Here is a 19,967-nt window from a genome sequence, read left to right as displayed (position 1 = left end):
GCTAGCACTTGGTATTACTATGGTCACAGACTTAAAACTCACACTGCAGCAGGAGTTTGTTTTGTTTCAGTCTCAGCAAATCAGCATGACCCACGAGAACAAGATGAATGCTAGATTTAGTGTCTGCTCAGCACTACGTTATCAGAGGAGAAAGGTGATGAAAGCAGATAACACCATGGGAGGTCTATTTTCACAAAAGCTATATAATCTGTAACAGAAGCCATGAATTTGGTACTCCCTCCTAGATATGAATTATCTGAAAATTTCTGAGCTGCAGTCATACGTGTTATTGATCTAAGCAGGAAGGTTGCATCAGACATTAAAACTGCAGTGTAATCAAGCATTGGTACAGCAATGCAGCAAGTGATTTAGGCAGAGAACTCCAATTATTCAGCAGTGTTCAGGTATTTTGCTGTCTGAAGATACAATAGGAAAGACACAATTGCCTAATTTTGCTTTATCAACACTTTCATCTAGTTCAATTGCAGATCAAAGAGGAAACATATTAGATAAATCTTCACCCTAATATCAGCACCAATGCATGGACTAACTCAGATTTCCCCTCAGAAGTCCCATTTAGGCTAGATAATCAACGTTAGTAGTCTTTTTACCCAGGGTGGAAATGGCAAATATGAGAAGCCAGAGGTTTAAGATGAAAGAGAGGAAGTTTAAAGAATGTAAGGCAAGTTTTAGTGACTCGTTGAGTGGATTATGTTGTGAGGGGAGGTGACAGAAACAAATATGATGGCAAAACTTAAGAAGCACTTGGACACTTGCTTGCACAGGCAAAGTATGTAGAGATATAGATTATGTGCAGGCAGGTGGGATTAGTTTGATTGGCATCATGGCTGCACTGACATGCGGGCTGAAGGGTTTGTCACTTGCTGTACTCTTCTATCTCCGATTTCCAATAGTTTTTTCATGATAGCTTTGACAGTGTGAAAGATTGGGGTTGAGGGTATCACAGTAATTCTGCGTCCTGCTAGTCATGGCCACACAGAGTGCTCGAAATAAAGTTGCCAGCAGAAGACAAAGCCAGGCAACATTGTGTGTGAGCAATGTGGCAACTAGGGCAATTGTTGCAAAACTATCTTGTTACATCTGTGAATCCACAACTGGAATTGTGTGGGCAGTTTTGTTCTCCTCATGTGAGGATTTTTTTTCATGTAATGAGTGCAAAGAGAGATGATCTGAGATGGCAGAGCTGATGAATGAGGAATTGGGTCAGTTAGACCTATAGCCTAATTGGACACAGGGAGGATGATCCCTATGGCTGAAGACTGTGCAGTCAAAGTTTCCCATTTAGAAATATCTTCACACATAGGGCAGTAATTTTATTCTTCTATCCAGCTGTTACAAGACTACTGAACTAGTGCAATAAAATGGACTCCTGATCTCATAATCCACATTGTTATGACCTTGCACCTTACTGTTTATCTGCACTTTCTCTGTAAGTTTATTCTATATTCTTTTATCTTGTACTACCTAAATGCACTGATGTAATTAATCTGAATGAACAGAATGCATCAATACTTCCCCCCGTACATCAGTACGTGACAATTTGTATTTAAGAAGTATGTTGAAAGGATCAAGGGCGGAAGGAGAAGGTGGGACTGTTGGATTGAAACGAATGATTGGCTATGGGGGTGTTGACTGATATCCTACGCTGTCAGAGGTCTGGCTGAAGGTGCATCCGTCGGTGGCCGCGGGGTTGATAGCAAACTGCACATTTCCAAGGCAACAATCTGTTGCACCATCTGAGCGTGTTGAGTAGTAGTATATCCCGAAACGTCCACAATTCCTGATCCCCCCCACAGATCAACTTGACTTGCTCAGTTTCTCTAGCAGATTGTTGCTCATATCCTAATGTTGGCAGGTGCGGAACCTTAGCCTTGTCCACAAAGAGAACCCCTACTAGGAGACTGCCATTACACAATATACATAGCTTCTAAAACAACTCCGGCCCCCTTTTGCTAGTTTACGACCGGTGGCGCAGTGACGTGACCGCACAGCTTTGATTCCGATCACGTGTGCACTCTGCGTCACGTGATACACAGTCCAGCCGGGCCGATGAGGCAAGCGATATGTCACGTGACGCGAACGCTCTCCCCCCCAGTCTGACGCAGGCGCGGTCACGTGCTCCTGCCGCTTTGTTACACCGGGCGGGCGCGGAGGGAGCGGCCGAAGATGATGGAGTACCGGGCTGGTTTTCCCGGCGCCGCTTCCGATAACGACGGCGAGGAGGAAGGCGAGGGCGGAGAAAAATATAGACTCCTCCCTGGGGTAGCGTGGCGGAGCCAGGTTGGTCCTGGCAGTCACTAGTTTGCCCTAGCGGCCGGCCCGCATTATATGAGGGTGGGTGGGGGGGAGAGGGGTAGAGCTTCTGGGGGAAGAGTGGGAGACCAGAAGGTTTTGGGGGGTGTTGCTGCGGAGGGAGCGCCCGACAGGAGTACGGGGTAAGGGGAACATAAATAGAGCAGACGATCTCCCCCCTCCTCGGGTGGAAATGTCAAATATTAAAGATCATAGTTTTAAGGTGAGAGAGGTTAGACTTAAAAGGGTAGGCACTTTTTTAACGTAGAGAATGGTGGGAGGCAAGAACGAGCTGCTGGAACAGATGGTTAAAGCAGATATGAAAGCAATATTTAAAGGCATTCAAACAAACACGTGAACAGACAGGTAATGGTGGAATGTAGATCATGTTCAAACAGATGCAATTAGTTTGTCATTGTGCTGGGCACAAACATGGTAGCTGAAGGGCCTTTTCCTGTACTCTACTCTTCTGTTAGCTTGTAAGGTGGTGGCCTTTCTGTCACCTACGTCTTGGTCGGAGGCGTCATAGGGTTGATGATGTACGTAAACAAAGCAAATAATTGCAGATGCTCCGTGCCGGTGGCAGAGGGTAGTTGGTCGGGTGTCAGGAGACTTGGGTAGTGTAAAGGCTCTTAAAGATTGTTGGAGTGATATCATCTTGGCGACTGGAGAAGTGCTCTGAGTTATGAAGACTGTAAAGTGTGACAAGAGGAGAGTCGTCCAGCCTCTGATAGCTGCAGTGTTTGAGGCTGAGGTACAAAATGCCAGCAGTAAATGTTTTAGTTTGCATTTCTGTCTCTTGGTGCTCTTGTGGAGATGTCATTATCTGCCACTTTTCTAGCTTGTACATTTCCTTATGTGTCTTGCTGGTTTCAGTTATCTAAGAAGTTTGATCATTTCTGATTATCGATGAATATTTCCACTTTTGGAAAGATTGATGAAGCTGTTGTAGATGGTAGGTTCTCAGGTATCACAACAGGGAACTCTTTCACTGATCTCTCGGGGCTTCCATAACTGATCCACAACCACCTTCTTAGCGCCAAGTATGAATCCCAACAATAGGGATTTTCCATTTGTGAGGGCAGTGACTCGTCTTGCTTCTGAAACTGAGCTCTTTAGTCCATATTTGGGCCAAGGCTGTGGTGAGGCGTGAGTAGCCCTGGTGAGATCCGGACTGGGCTTTGGTGAACAGATTATTGGTGAAGGAGCACACATAAAAGTTGCTGGTGAACGCAGCAGGTCAGGCAGCACCTCTGGGAAGAGGTACAGTCAATGTTTCGGGCTGAGACCCTTCGTCAGGACTAACTGAAAGAAGAGCTAGTAAGAGATTTGAAAGTGGGAGGGGGAGATCTGAAAATCTGAAATTGGTGAAGGAGTGCTACTTGTTAGCTGCAGCCTCTTCCATCTGTTCGCAGATCTTTTAAGAGTTGACTGGTGAGATGGTAATTATCCAGAATAGGACATGTGTGGCAGTATTCCAAGTTGTCAGGTCGGTGCTACTATTGTCATAGGATTTGAACAGTTTGGTGAGAGGTACAACTAATGCTAGAGCAAAGGTTTTCACCATTAGAGTAAGGATATTGCTTGCTCTTGGCCTTTGGTTATTATCAATGCTTTTTGCCTGATTCTTGATGTCAGGGGTAAAACAAACTAGCTGTAATCTGGCATTGAGAATGTTCTTATTGGGTTTGAACCAATCTGGGAACTCCTGGGAAAGTTGATTTGAACACGGGCATTACTGGTCCATTGTGCTGTAAAGCTATTTGATTGTTTTTTTGTGAGTCTTTGCCTACCTCATGCTGTGTGGGACATTTGTCCCTTGATACTTATGGGCAATGCCTCCTACATTCCAGGTGTACAGTGGTGGTGTGGAGAGTGTTTGTCACAAGGAGCAGGAGTTGATGAAGAAGACAGTGGAGTGCAGGTGGAGGCTGGCTGAAGCGCAGCAGAGACTTTGCAATTTGGAGCTGCACAACTCTGAGTCTTTGGAACAAGAGCGTGCCAAAGCACAGACTGAATACTGGGAGCTGAAAAAGAAAGAGGATGAATGGAGGCAAAAGGAAGAAGAGCTGATCTGGAATGAGAGGATGAGTTCATGGAATATTGATACAGTCAGTAAAGAGGTATTTAATAAGGTACTGTGTTTCCAGCATTAATCATAATTCAGAGTTGTCACTGAACAAATGTAGAGAACATTAGTTCAAACCCAACACTCCCTACCCAAAACTGAATACAGTTATAAATGATGTACAGCTAGTAATACTGCAGTGTGAGAGTCCAATTGGTCCCTTTTTTTTGTGATGAAAGGAACATGATATCCTTGCCTTCTGAATATTTTTTGTGGCCCTGCTCACAAGGAATGCAGTGGTTTAAAATAGCAAGCTATTCTGCAAAAGATCTCACCACCTTGTGCAGGGCAATAATCAAAAAGAAAAGAGGAAGGACTCATTGGGTGATCTCTTATCTCCATTCAGTGTTTTGTGAGTATGGGTGGTGGAGAATTGATTTAATCTACTGTCAGTGTGGTTACATTAGTTGGTTTTGCTTGTCCACACAGTTTGCTTGTGATCAAATGATTGTTTTCAACACTGAGGCTTTGGGCCACTCTAACATTTTCAGTATTGGATGTACCCACATCTACCACCGGTATCTCTTAGGTGGAGCTCTCTCTATTAATCATTTCTATTGAAACCAAAAGGTGTTCATTCAGAACAACCATCACTTTAGAATTTTTGGGCTGCTATTTGGCCCTCAATAACCAAGAAGCTGTGACTGTTGCCATAAATACACAGGTTGAGTACCCCTTATTTGAAACGCTTGGGGCCAGAACTGTTTCGGATTTTTTCAGACCTTGGAGTATATAATGAGATGGGGATCGCTATTGTTTCAGATGCTGAATTTGTGTGCTACCGGTTAGCAGTCTCTGTTTTGTACTTGTTCATCACACTTAACAGTAAAAAAAATTATTATATATCATTAATGAATCTGTGAAAGTGTGCAGAGTAACAAAATCAGCACAGCAGCATCGGGAGAATACCTGAATCAGCTGTTGGACAACAACAAACAATGGCAGGCTTTCAGTCTCCACCTACGATGCTGTGTTTTGATTAAAAGGTTACAGTTCACTTTTGTAGGTTTTCTGCAAGGTATAAAAACAATCAGCATTGTAGGCTTGTTCTGGTACTAGATTTTCATCAGCAATGATCCTCAAACTCATCAATGAATTTCTCTGCTGCTTTATGATCAGCAGATGCAAAATCATTTAAAAAAAAATTAAATCCTTAATTTAATACTGTGCCTTTTAAAATTCTGAAACCAGCCTGCTGAATATTCACAATTACATTCAATAGAAAGTTCAGGATTATAGATATTTGCTTGTTTTATGATCAGCATACCATTAAGTGGCATACATTCACACCACTGATAGACCTATTCTTTCAATACACAATTAAGATCTTACTTTTTCACTTTATGTAGTACTTTTCATTAACTTCTGTTCATTACATATGTGAGGACAATTCTCACAACTATTTGGGGCACATAGACCTGCACATTGCCTGGGAACCTTATGTGGTGACGTCATGGCAGCGCTCAAAAAAATTTGGGGGTTAAAGGTACTCAACCTGTACTAACATTTCAGCTGGAACAAAGGAAAACATGTTTATCTTGTTTGAATTGTAAGTGTGTCCTCAAGGTGTGCATTTTTGGGTGGAAAATGGAAGGAAATAAAATGCTCTGTCCTGCTTGCTTTCTTTATGGATTTTTGTTTTGTTTTAAAACAGAGTGTGATCAACAAAAGTACAAAATGCAAAGAAGTAGAGGAAGACAAATATGGAAAAAATGCAACGTTTGCACAGAAATACGAACAACAGATCAGGCACTTTGGTAAGTGGACAGCTTTTTAGAACCAGATTAGGTACACCATGTAATCAAAAAAGCAAAAATGTAAGATCTGTTCCCTGTACCCATATGCTGCTTAAACCTTTTTAGTATTTCTGACACTTTCTGTTTCTAAATTTCACCTTTCCAGCACCTGTGACGTTTAGATTTTCTAACGTGGAAAGAAATAATTTCTGCTTAAACAGACCATAAGATATAGGAGCAGAACTAGGCCATTTGGTCCACTGACTCTGCTCTGCCTTTTATTATCCTTCACAACCACATTCTCCTGCCTTTTCCCCATAACCCTTGATGTCCTCGCTAATAAAGAACCCGTCAATTTCCAATTTAAATATACCCAATAACACAGCCGCTCATAGAAATGAATTCAACAGATCCCTTACCTTCTGCCTAAAGAAGTCCCTTCTTGTCTGTTCTAGATGGACATTCCTCTATTCAGAGGCTGTGCCCACTGGTCCAAGACTCGCCCATGATAAGAAACATCCTCTCCATATCCAATCCATCTCGACCTTTCAAGATCCGGATCCAGCACATTATCCTCTGCAACTTCCGCCACCTTCAACAGGACCCCACCACTAAGAACATCTTTCCCTCTCCACCCCGGGTCATCTATTGCATCCAGTGCTCCCGGTGTGGCCTCCTCTACATTGGTGAAACCCGACGCCGCTTCGTCGAGCACCTCCACTCCGTCCACCACAACAGACAGGATCTCCCGGTAGCCACCCACTTCAACTCTGCTTCCCATTCTCATTCAGATATGCCCACACATGGCTTCCTCTACTGCCATGATGAGGCTAAACTCAGGTTGGAGGAGCAACACCTCATAAACCGTCTAAGTAGTCTCCAGCCCCTTGTATGAACATAGAACTCTCCAACTTCTGGCAATTCCTTCCCCCTCCCTTCCTCTATCCCTATTTCACTCTACCCCCTCCCCCAGCTCCCTCATGGTTCCGCCTCCTACTACCCAGTGTTTTCAGGGCTATGATGTCAATGCTTCCCCTCCCCCAACCCGTTGTCTTTCAAATTATGGTCTTTCAACTGAAGCTACAAACATTCTTCAAATCCTTCACCATCCTTCATACCAATTTCCCCCGGGATCAATAAAGTATGACTATGACTATTCTTCAGTCCTGACGAAGGGTTCTGGCCCGAAACATCGACTCATGGTTTCTAACTGATGCTGCCCGACCTGCTGAGTTCATCCAGCGTACTGAAAGTGTTGCTTTGACCATACACTTCCCTACACTGTATTCCATCTGCCATTTTGCCCATTCTCCCAATCTGAGACATTCTGCAGACTCCCTGCTTCCTCAACTCTACCTGCCCCCCACCTGCTTTTGTATCATCAGCAACTTTAGCCACAAATCCATCAATTCCGCCATCCAAGTTGTTGACACACAATGTGAAAAGTGGTCCCAATACTGACCCCGAAGGAGCTTGTCTCTTATCTTGTTAAGCTGCCTCGTGTGCAGAACCTTGTCAAAGGCATTCTGAAAATTTAATAAACAACTTCCACTGACTCTTCTTTCGTCTGTCCTGCTTGTTATTTCCTCAATGAATTCCAACAGATTTGTGAGGCAAGATTTTCCCTTCAAGGAAATCATGCTGAGTTTGGCCTTCTTTATCGTGTTCCTCCAAGTACCCTAAAACCTCATCCTTAACAATGGATTCCAACATCTTGAAGTCAGGCTAATTATCGTAGAGTTTCCTTTCTTCTGCCTCCCTCCCTTCTTGAAGAATGGAGTGGCATTTGTAATTCAATCGCAAACGAGAGAAATCTGCAGATACTGGAAATCCAATCAACACACACGAAAGGCTAGAGGAAATCAGCAGCATCTATGGAAAAGAGTACTGTCAATGTTTTGAGCCTAGACTCTTTGGCAGGACTAGAGAAAGAAGGATGAGGGGGAGGAGAGGAAGGAAAAACCAGGTTATAGGTGAAACCGGGGTGGGGGGAGTGATGAAGTAAAGAGCTGGGAAGTTGGTGAAAGAGATGGGGGTGGAGAATGGGAAATCTAATGGAGGACAGAAGGCCAATGAAGAAAGAAAAAGGGGAGGAGCACCAGAGGGAGGTGATGAGCAGGTAAGGAGATAAGATGGATGAGGGGAATGGGAAGGGGGGAGATGGAGGCAATTACCAGAAGTTCAAGAAATCGATGTTCATGCCATCAGGTTGGAGGCTACCCAGATGGAATGTACGGTGTTGTTCCTCCAACCTGAGTGTGGTCTCATTGCGACAGTAATGGAGGCCATGGATTGACATGTCGGAATAGGAAGTGGAATTAAAATGGGTGGTCACTGGGAGATCCCACTTTTTCTGCCGGATGGAGCATGGATGCTTGGAAAAGCAGTCTCCCATTCTACGTCGGGTGTCACCAATATACAGGAGGCTACACCGGGAGCTCTGGATACGCTAGAGGACCTGAAGAGACTCAGAGGTGAAGTGTCACCTCACCTGAAAGAACTGTTTGCGGCCCTGAATAGTAGTGAGGGAAGAGGTGTTGGAGTAGGTGTGGCACTTGTTCTGCTTGCAAGTCTAAGTGCCATGAAGGAGATAAGTGGGGAGGGATGAATGATCAAGGGAGTCACATAGGGTGTGATCCCTGCAGAAAGTTGGGGGGGGGGGGAGAGAATGATGTGCTTGGTGGTGGGATCCTGTTGGAGATGGCGGAAGTTACGGAGAATTATGTGGCAGAGGTGTAGGTGATGACAAGAGGAACCCTGTCCCTTGTGGGTTGGCGGGAGGGTGAAGGCTAAAGTGCATGAAATGGAAAGATGCATTTGATGGTGGAGGAAGGTAAACCCCTTTCTCACCTTATCTCCTTACCTGCCCATCACCTCCCTCTGGTGCTCCTCCCCTTTTCTTCTTTGGCTTTCTGTCCTCTTCTATCAGATTTCCCCCTTCTCTAGCCCTGTATGTCTTTCACCAATCAACTTCCCAGCTCTTTACTTCACCCTTCCCCCCCACTTCCCAGTTTCATCTATCACCCTATGCTGCTTCTTCCCCCTCCCCCACCTTCTACCTCTGACTCCTCATCTCTTTTTCTCCAGTCCTGATGAAGGGTCTCTGCCTGTAACGTGGACTGTACTCTTTTCTGTAGATGCTGCCTGGCCTGCTGATTTCCTGCAGCATTTTGCACGTTGCTGACATTTGTAATTTTCCATTCTTCTGGAGCTATTCCGGAATCAAGTGATTCTTGAATGATGATTACTTTTGCCTCCACAATCTCTTCAGTTACCTGTTTCAGAGCACTGGGTGTAGTCCATCTGGTCTAGGTAACCTTGAGACTTTTAACCTCCCAAGCATCTTCTCTTTACTAACAGCAGCTACACTCTCAAAATTCTGGCATACTGCTATTGTCTTCCACAGTAAAGACTGACACAAAATACTTAAGTTTGTCATTTCTTTGTCCCCAATGACTACCTCTCCAATACATTTTCCAGCAGTCCAATATCCACTCTTGCATCTTTTTGTATATCTGAAAACACTTTTGATATCCTTTTATAATGTTGGGTAGTTTGCCTTCATATTTCATCTTCTCTCTTTTTGGCTTCTTTAGTTGCCTTCTGTTGGCTTTTTAAAAACCTCCAAATTCCTCCAACTTCCCATTTCTTGTAAAAAGCTTCTGATTCCTCTAATCTCCAACACTGCGCACTCTACTTGCACTTTGCTTCTTTATATTGGCCCCTGCCAAGTGCCTAAGAGATTGTTATGATTGCAGCTGCCAAAAATTTCCAGGAGGCCGTGAGTTTTTTTTTAACCTTACGCTGCTTCTCCAATGAACAACATTTCGCAATGATTGTGGTCTGCTGGTGGTCCTGGACTGCAGCCTTTCTTGATTTAGATGACAACAATTTCACACAAGATGTCTGTTTTGAAAGTGTTTCTGTGGTGAAAATCCATGGCAAAGAAAGTACATATCATTGGTACAGTAGTTGCACTGTTAACTAACTTGGAAGCTATCTGTTCTGGCTTATTGGAAGGATAGCATCATGGCATCACTCTCAAATGCTGCTGCGTGCAAATTCTTCCCCAAGTCAGTTACATCTGAAATTGGAAATGTGCCTCTGTTCCATTTTCACTGGTTCTAAATCCCAGAAATGTCTTTGTAGCTTTATGTCGGTGTCTGCAACTCGTGGAATGAAGCAGATCAAGGTGATGCTGAACCACCATCACCTGGAAGGAAATTATAGCTAATGATAAGACAAGTTTGCCAAAATTAATTACCTATTTTCTTAAATGTAATGTTCACATTGGCTGTGGCAGAAAGCTGGAATAAAATATATTTTTCCTCTACCTAGGCATGTTGAAGCGTTGGATTGACAGTCAGAGATACTTGTCAGATCACCCCCACCTAGTTTGTCAAGAAACTGCTAATTATTTGGTAAAGTGGTGCTTTCATTTAAAAGAGGAGGAGGTAAGGCTGAAAGGAATTGATGTCCTTCAAAAACATAGGGTTTGTTTTGGGCTATCTTCGGTTTCTCTAGGCTGTGGGGAGAGTGTTTATGCGTGGAGTGAGATATAACCCACTTTCAATTTAGAGGCATACACACCTTGTTTAATAAAAATCAAGATACTGGAAGTGGAAAGGGAGCAAATACTTGAGCTGATTTAGTAATTAGTAAATCATTGATCATTTCACATTCAAATACATTGAGTTAGTGCAAAAAGAAAACAACAGAATGGTGAATTCACTGTTGCAATTATGGAGAAAGTGCAGAGCAGGTACTTAATTAGATACAAGGGCCGTGATGGCTTAGAATGAGAGATCAGAAGTTTATCATGTCAAAAATGTATCAACAATGAAATAGGAGCTAGGGCAAGGAACTTAATCTGGACCTAGAAGCTTAAAGCCCTCAACCATCTGCACCTCAGTATCATTGATAAAGATAGGTTGTACTCTGCCCCACTTCCCGATTTGAGATTTTTTTAACTAAACATAATAACTAGCCACTGGCATTAAGGGGAAAGGTGGTCTTAATACTATACCACTTAGCTGTCTACTTCCTTCTGTGCTCAGACTCATCATTTTTTGATATTTGGCCCACGGCAGTGGTGTCACCTGCAAATGTAGATTGAGCTGGAGGAGAATCTGACCACAGTGTATAAAGAGTAAAGTAGAGGGGCTAAGGAGACAGCTTTGTGGGACACCAGTGTTAAGGAAGATAGTGGCAAAGATATAGTTGCCCATCTTTGCTGATAGCAGTCAGGAAGTCAAGGATCCAATTGCAGAAGGAGGTTGTTCACTTCATGAACAGTGATTCAACTGAAACCCATTTTATTGGCATCTTCTACCAGTGGGATAGTGGGTTCTGCATGATGCATACCTCCTGCAAATGATGGAATTGTGTTGCTTTGGATTTCCAGCATCTGCAGACCTTCTCATGTTAATGACCAGTGGATTAGAGTTATTGGTAAACCAGCCGATCACCTGATATGGTGGAAGGCATTAAGCTCAACCTATGAGTGCTCTTAAAGTGCAAAAGGAATGGAGGAATTTAATCTTATTCTTGCTGTTACTGATTTCTGCATTAAAAGTACTTTGTGCCCCCCCTCCCCATTCTCTGTTGTAATCTGGTCTTGTTCACTTTGCAGAAACAAGCACTAATGGAACAGGTGGCACATCAGGCTGTCGTTATGCAGTTCATTATAGAACTGGGCAGAAGCCTTCAACAGGATCCCCGGGGCTGCTTCCGACAGTTTTTTGAGAAAGCAAGGGTAAGGTCATGACATAAATTATGTGCAGTCTAGAATAAACTTACTTCTAGTCAGGATGGCACCAAGCTGTGGTCTTCATTGACATCGTGGCTCAGGCTTGATTTTTCTTAATTTGTTATGGATGGTTTTGAGGGGAGAGAGAGGGAAGTTAGGGGTCAGATTACAGTTTAAGGACTGGGATGTGGAGGAGTTAGAGGTCAGGCTGGAGTCTAGGCCTTCATTCCATGTTGAAAGGCCAAAGACGTGGACGGGTGATGAAGGACGTCCCTGGATATCAGACAGTCCTAGGATGGTGGGTCACTGGATCGGGTGTCCATGGGAGCAGGGAGTGCGAGGTCGGTCAATTGGTGAGTCCAGAATTCAAGCCTGGAGTTTGAGATCCCGCCATTGGCTAGTCCAGGGGTTGATAACAAGGATCAGAGCTGAAAGTAGGAGACTGGAGGTCTGGACCCTGTCCTGTCATTAGAGGACTCTGTGTGTGGATGGGAGGGAGGAAAGGGGCTTGTTTTGGTGTTGGTCTTGGCAGTGTATTGTACAACTGCTGTAAAATTTCCCAATTTCTCTATTCCATGCCCTGAGTGATGAAAGCCAGTATGCCAAATGCCTTCACCACCTCGCCTACCTTTTCAGTTTTATGATTTCTAGTGTCTGCAGTATTTTGTGCTTAGATTTGCACTTGTTGAATTTGTTACTTCGCTGTTGGTACAGCTGAAATTCTCCAACAGATTTTTTAGAAATTGAACAGTGCTGTTAACTTGAGTGTCCTTGGCAATATAACCTCCACGTAAATGAAAGTACAAAAAAATGCAGCTGTTGGAAATGTTATATCTCTACTCCATGTAGTTTATTGAAGATGGTTTTCATGTTACAACATGTTACTATTTTCTAAGACACAGGCCATTCAGCCCATCTAGTCATTTGCCAGTTCTCAACATACCCAACAGTACTGTTAACCTTTTCTGTCTGTAGTATTCCATTTCGTGTTCACATTGCCTCTCCCACCACCACCCACCCCACTGTCACCACTTGGTTTTCTTGCCTCCCACCTATCAGGAGCCAATTAACAAACATATTTGGGATGTGGGGGGAAACTGGAGCATTTGGAGGAAACCTGGGCTCCAGGAGTAATTTGTTTCTGTTCTGTTTGGAACCTCTGGCGGTTAAATCACAATGTTCAATCTATTTCATCCATGCTTGATAATTACTTGTCGAGCAAATAAAAACCAATTCATCTGCTCAAACCTTTATCTGCTCTTCCCTGAAAGATGCAAACTCTCAGTGTACCCTCTTGTATGTTGGCCATTGCAATCCTAAATTGAGTTGCTCAAGGTAACATTTGTTTTTCTCACTGGCTTGCTTCACCCTGTACAAAGATAGCCGAAGAGGGATACATGGACGCCTTTAACGCTGAACTAGCAGCATTCATCCAGCGGGTACGAGAATTTGCAGATACGGTGCCACTACAGAAAGCAGCCCAACACCAGAATCACTTGGATGCTCATGGTCGGTGTCCTGTGGAGGTGTTCGAGTCTTTGCCACAGGCAAGTACCTGCTCTTAGGAAAAAAAAATCATGGATTCACTTTTGTTTTATTTGTCTGGTTACAAGTTTGTGCTTAAAGCTTATTTTTGCAAATATTGGAGAGTGGCTTGCTTTTGTGAGTGAGTTGATGTCCATTTGAACAGGTCTTGTTTCTGGGAATAGAGCTCTGTGCCTAATGTTGTTATCCAGCTTCCCATTTTCCTTCATAGTCTCCAGTATCTGGGAAAATATCTGGCCCATAAAATGCCAGACCATTGTCTTTTAGCTCCTGAGCCAGTTTTGGGCTCAGCTTGCTGTCTATAGAGGGCCCTTGTTGCTCTGATCCGTCAACTGTGTGTGACAATGTCAAAAGCCCTGCCAAAAGCAATGTTGGGATCCACACCCAGCCATCACTATTGTGTTCAGTGCTCGGATATTCAGATACTTCTTGCAACTCAGCTGATTCAGAACATCAAAATTCTATGCTCCCAGCCCACCAACACCACCCCCCCCCCCCCCCCCACCAATGAAGCCTTTGGCAAATGGAATTCAGGGACGAGCTCTAGAGTCTTTATAATGAGTTCTATCTGCCTTCCAGGAGCTCAAATGGTGTTTCCAGTTGCAAGATGTCCACATTCTCCAGAATGTGCTTAGCAACATGAACCCTCAGGTATGTCTTACAACATCTGTCCCTTTCTAAGTTCTGATCAAGTCTTGAAAGGTCCTCCATCTTTATTTTCATCCCTCCTATTTTGTCTCTTTACAAAACAGTTTTATAAGGCAGATGAGGCACAGACAACCCCTTCCAACTTGCCTTCTTTTCAAAGCCTGACATTGGAGAGGACTTAGGGACCTATCACATTGTTCTATGCTGGGCAAAGCCAGAGCTTCCCAGGGGACCAAGGTGGGGGATATGTGACAACATTCAGGCTTGATTTAATAAGTTATTTATACTGCATATTCAGCAAGACCTACCATTAACTTTCAACATAATCAGTGTTGCTACATATAACAGATGTACATGGTAGAATATCATTAGCAGAAATTTAACAGCCAACCAAAGGGTTATTGTGGCTATAGAAGCATGTTGGAGGCTGGGTATTCTATGACATTTGGTGATTATTCTCTTCCAAATGCAACAGGCATACAATACTTGATGGACTTGCTTTACTTGTCTGATTAAAGTATAGCTCCAAACACACTTGAAATTTTACACCATCCTGGGCCTATACCACATACTTCTTCCTATACATTCTCTCCCTCCATCCAAGTGCCCATCCAGAAATTGCTCTGTAAAACCTGCCAGTTTGTTAACTGCAGTTCCAAAGTCTTTGGGCCTGCTGCTTGCAAGGTTGAGAACAACTATGTTGCTTCCTTCAAATTCCCTTCCAAATTACACACCATCCTGACTTGAAAATAACTCTCCTGTTTATTGCTGAATTAAAATTCTGCCTGGTACCTTTGGAGCACATTGTCAATAACCCTTCTAGTCAGTAACCTTGCACATTACTCCCAATCCATTGATTCGGTCAAACCGAAACCCTGGGCTGCTATGAAATGAAGCTTAGGAATATGCCTAATTTAACACTCTACTTGCAGTCAGACTGGTTAGTTAATGCAATGTGTTTTTTGGTTTCCATTTTAAGAAATTGTCTATTCAAAATATTCACCATATTTGTAAGTGGCAGTGAGAAAGGTTGTGTGCACATGAAGGCTGCTATGAGATTAAATCTGCTGTTATGCCGTGTGGTAGCACATATTGATGGATCACAGGCTAAAAAACCAATGGTGTACACCAAGTTGATGGCACTGTATGCTTTAATGATTTACAGTACGGACCTTTGAAATCTTTGTTGCCAACCCTTGATTCTGGTGTAGAGGACACGTTTGAACTCTATTCAAATGGTCTGCCACTCTGAGTTTTCCTTACATTTATCTGATGTCTTTCCCATCCTCGGAATGTACCAGAGAATATCAATGTGTCGCCACGTTCCGGAGCTCACAGAACTAATGATTTGTGCATGGTAGAGTTCCCTCAGATACTGCAATTCCTGTTGTGACTGCTGGTTGAGGGATAATTGATATCCAAGAAAACTGGGCAGCTGTGCTTTTTGGATAACTCCTTGGGATCAGTTTAATTCGCACCGAGTAAACAGGATCACAGTATATCTCCACGCCCAAATGGCACGTATCTAACCAAGCTGAGGTGTGAGTTTGAGCCAGTGTGGGAAAGCATTTTAATTTTGGTATTGTTTTATTTAAAAATAAATATCGACAGCCTAACAGCAACTTGCTTCTCATGTTTCTATTTTAATTTCCATTCAAAGCTGAAATGATTTGTAACCTTTGACTCCTTTGTGGCCAGCAGGACCAAGTGGGTCAGGAATCATTGGAAGCTTTCTCCTTGAGTTTGATTGCAAGCAAAAGATTATGACTTCTTATTTTGTCCCATTATTGTTCTGTACCCCTGTGTAATGTCAACAGTCCTCTTGAACTTTTGATCCATTTCTATTTCAGGTTGCTGAACAATACTTGCAGCACTATATTGATGCTGGACTAAGGATCTACAGTACTCAAGAAGCCAAAGAGGAAAGAAATGAGGAGCCTAGAATGGACATATCATAAGTGTTTAGCAATAATGCTGCCTACTAGAAATATACATAAACATTTTCACTACAGTGGAAGAAAAACCGGCTATTTTTGTATGTAACTGGTAACTTGCCTGTTCGAATGCTGCACTTTATTCGTCAGGAGTGTTTTAAAAGAAGTTTTATTGAAACCCGAACTGTTGGCAGTATGAATTGGATGCTTAAGTGTCTTGATGCTGGCTGTTTTGGAATACAGTACAGGATTTGTGGATAAATGTTCTGTCCTTTCCCACCTGAGCTCAGACTATGATACCTACTGGGTAGATTCTACAGTAAACTACGGAAGGTTTTCCCTTCATTATTCTGATTAGGTTTCTTATAGGTGTCAAGTTCCTGACAACTGAGGCAGAGCATCCCTGTAGGAAATATGTACTTAAAACCTATGTTTTAAGAGTAAAGGGAATTGTGCCTTTGACTTTAGCTGCAGGGCATACATTATTTTTAGTGCAAGCAATAAACGTGTTGAACATGAATGGATTTCTCCCCCACCCATCCTAATACTTCACTAATGTTAGTGGAATATTTTCACGACCATGTTATTGTTTAAAATACACCATAATTTGGACAAATTGGCACCTGCTTGAAGCTTTATAAAATAAAAATTCATAGGAAACCTAGGCACATTCAAAGCAAATCCAAAAATATCAACTTCCCTTGTCTCTCAGCATTCACATTTGAATTTTAGGTTTGCTTGACAACTTGGCACATCTTGAGTTTTTATTCAGGATATGTTTTGGTACCCAGAGTGCCAAAATGATGTTCCACTTTCATGAAAACAATGCTTTGGCTTTGGAGTCGATGCAGCCATGGTCTGACTGGCCCAGAATCTGTTCACTGCTCTGGGAAAGAACAGAGGGATGGGATGCATTCTTTAGAAATGAGAACTAACTACAGTCGTGTTGGTCTGGAAGACGGTTACTGCGATGTACACAGAATGTGCTTCAAGGCATTTCGATTTGGTGTGAGTCGATTTGATTTCATATTAAAGTGTGTGTAAACACTTTCAAATTAGCAGCACGATAATAAAATAGCTGTCTGCTTCTTGATCCAGGGTTATCTGGATCACAGGAGCAGGATTAAGTAATTATTACATTTTGCAAGGGCATGGTCTACTGAATGGTTTCCAATCAACCTGTAAATTACAATGAGCCTTGTATATTTTGGGCCTCAAACAGTGAAATCTTGATAATCAAGATAAAATTAAGGAGACTTCTACATTTCTGGCTGCTTGAAGCTGCAGTGATTTAGCAGAGGTAATCCATGGAAAAACACTGACATTTTGTATTTTTGTGAATAAATGTACTGGCATTTGTGAAGAGTGAGAGTGAAACCAGTGTAAAGATATTGTTGATTGGCAAACGAAACCTGTTACACAGAGGCACGGATGTTGCCTTGTGGTGTCTGGCAATGCATTCTCCACTTTGAAGAGCTTGAACCTGTAATACTGGACTGAGCTGCATTGTAAATTGGTGCCCATTGACTGCAGAGACTTGATTCCAAGTGATCTGGTCTCTTTGTGGCTTCATTCAGTTTTCAGTTTAATCACCATTTATCATGTAATTGCTTGTGGATGTTTTTTTGCCAAGTCTATTTACAGATCTGTATATATGTGCTGCAAAACAGAAATGAGCACCTTTCTGGTAAGAATGCCGAGCGGTCACTTAGTTCTTGCACTGAGTTATTTACTATGCTTTCTAAAAGAAAACTAGTTGCTTGGTTTGAATAAACATGAAAATAAGAGTTTTACCAAGACCCTTCATTTTCCACTAAATCATCTCTGATCAGGATTTTAAATAAGATACCAAAGAAGGGATTATTTGGGCATTGAAACTGGATTGACATAGTTATTTTCTCTTCCATTAGTATATGGTTACAAGTAATTCTGAATTGCTTGGAATGATTAGTACAACAGTTTAGGACATTAATTAAACTAAATTACTAAAAAATGACTGATTTGAGTAGCCTTTTATGTAGTCTGCTGGCTGCTTTTCATTTATCCTTGTGGATCTTAGTAATTTTAGCCACTCATCTTTTTTTGACTTGATTATACCTCTCTAAATGTCTTGCACAGATTCCCAGGATCCATATTCCTATTTGAATTTTATTCTCACCCTTGCCCAACAGACAGTCTGTTACCTCCTATTACAGGAGGTTTCAGCAGAGGCTTTGACTTAAGTCCATACTGGCACCATACTAAATGCATCCACCTTGTTCTACTACTTTCCATCCTTTCGCATGTCCCTGGCACCTTCCAAGTGCTTTCCCAGCTCATATTCCTGAGTCTGTTGTCTGCCACTACATTCCAGACCAGAAACATTTGCTGCATAAATTTGTCATTCTTGATTCTGCATACAGGCTGTCCCCTTTATGCTTTACAAGCCACTGTCACTTTCAATCATTTAAACATATGTCCACAAAGCTGTTATTCCTTCAGTCTACATTACCTCATCTTATTCATCTGCACATTTGTGCTAATTTTGTCTGCTAATCCCAGCACCCTGAACATGTTTTTGAAGATCATTTCTGTCCACCATTTACTAGTTTGTTCTATCTGTAGTTCTGAAGAGTGCCCTATACATTCAAATCAAAATCATTGGTATCGAAAGGAATGGTGTCAGGACCAGCCTTGGGAGTCCCTCTAGGAAGTGAAAAGACTAAATCTTTCTCTAAAACCAAGATGTCTGTTACCCAAGGTTTAAGCTGGGTTGTTATTACCCCTATTATTTCATGGACTCCAATCTTTATGACAAACTTATTAAGCATCATTTCATGCTGCAACTCTTAAAATCATGATACACCAGGACAATCTTGTTTCCTTTCTTCAAAAATCTTAACTCAATTTGCCTTTAACTTATCCAAGTGATTACTAACTCTGCTTAATTACTGTTCCTCAACTTCCCCATAATCTAGGTTAAATTGAAAGCTTGGAATTATCCAGGGACTCTGAATGAGAGTGGAACAATTATAGTTTTCTGCCCATTATGTAAATATAAGCCAATATAAATAATTTATCCAGAGTACAGCCCATGTTTGAAATTTACCGAGGAAAATGCTGATGTTTCCCAGGAAACATAGAAAATAGGTGCAGGAGTAGGCCATTTGGCCCTTCGAGCCTGCACCGCCATTTATTATGATCATGGCTGATCATCCAACTCAGAACCCTGCACCAGCCTTCCCTCCATACCCCCTGATCCCTGTAGCCACAAGGGCCATATCTAACTCCCTCTTAAATATAGCCAATGAACTGGCCTCAACTGTTTCCTGTGGCAGAGAATTCCACAGATTCACCACTCTCTGTGTGAAGAAGTTTTCCCTCATCTCCGTCCTAAAAGGCTTCCCCCTTATCCTCAAACTGTGACCCCCCCTCGTTCTGGACTTCCCCAACATCGGGAACAATCTTCCTGCATCTAGCCTGTCCAATCCCTTTAGGATTTTATATGTTTCAATCAGATCCCCCCTCAATCTTCTAAATTCCAATGAGTACAAGCCCAGTTCATCCAGTCTTTCTTCATATGAAAGTCCTGCCATCCCAGGAATCAATCTGGTGAACCTCCTTTGTACTCCTTCTATGGCAAGGATGTCTTTCCTCAGATTAGGGGACCAAAACTGCACACAATACTCCAGGTGTGGTCTCACCAAGCCCTTGTACATCTGCAGTAGTACCTCCCTGCTCCTGTACTCAAATCCTCTCACTATAAATGCCAGCATACCATTCGCCTTTCTCACCGCCTGCTGTACCTGCATGCCCACTTTCAATGACTGGTGTATAATGACACCCAGGTCTCGTTGCACCTCCCCTTTTCCTAATCGGCCACCATTCAGATAATCTGTTTTCCTATTTTTGCCACCAAAGTGGATAACTTCACA

The 19,967-nt window shown here is 42.6% G+C and overlaps 1 protein-coding gene across 3 annotated transcripts; it reads left to right on the top strand.

The window, feature by feature from the left end:
* The first annotated feature begins 2,107 nt into the window (after nt 1–2,107).
* Nucleotides 2,108–17,846, top strand: LOC140197670 (hsp90 co-chaperone Cdc37-like 1). 3 transcript variants are annotated; one of them, XM_072257960.1, is made up of 8 exons: nt 2,108–2,301; nt 4,167–4,436; nt 6,096–6,198; nt 10,516–10,631; nt 11,810–11,932; nt 13,306–13,473; nt 14,051–14,122; nt 15,970–17,846. In XM_072257960.1, exons 1-8 carry the CDS (start codon nt 2,188–2,190, stop codon nt 16,075–16,077), a joined length of 1,074 nt encoding a protein of 357 aa, XP_072114061.1. In that variant the 5' UTR covers nt 2,108–2,187; the 3' UTR covers nt 16,078–17,846. The 3 variants fall into 3 exon arrangements, with proteins under 3 accessions (XP_072114061.1, XP_072114060.1, XP_072114062.1); XM_072257959.1 differs by having other exon boundaries at nt 2,109–2,301; nt 4,167–4,448; XM_072257961.1 differs by lacking the exon at nt 14,051–14,122 and having other exon boundaries at nt 2,110–2,301; nt 4,167–4,448.
* Nucleotides 17,847–19,967: the final 2,121 nt, after the last annotated feature.

This window comes from Mobula birostris, chromosome 5 (assembly GCF_030028105.1).
Source record: "Mobula birostris isolate sMobBir1 chromosome 5, sMobBir1.hap1, whole genome shotgun sequence".
Taxonomy (NCBI): domain Eukaryota; kingdom Metazoa; phylum Chordata; class Chondrichthyes; order Myliobatiformes; family Myliobatidae; genus Mobula; species Mobula birostris.
The sequence above is the reverse complement of the archived record's forward strand: the minus strand, read 5'-3'. Positions and strand labels throughout refer to the sequence as shown.

Coding starts and splice junctions, on each gene's coding strand:
- LOC140197670 (XM_072257959.1), top strand. CDS start 2,188: ATGATGGAGTACCGGGCTGGTTTTCCCGGCGCCGCTTCCGATAACGAC. Junction 10,632..11,809: donor TTCATTTAAAAGAGGAGGAG/GTAAGGCTGAAA, acceptor TTCACTTTGCAG/AAACAAGCACTAATGGAACA. Junction 14,123..15,969: donor TTAGCAACATGAACCCTCAG/GTATGTCTTACA, acceptor TTTCTATTTCAG/GTTGCTGAACAATACTTGCA.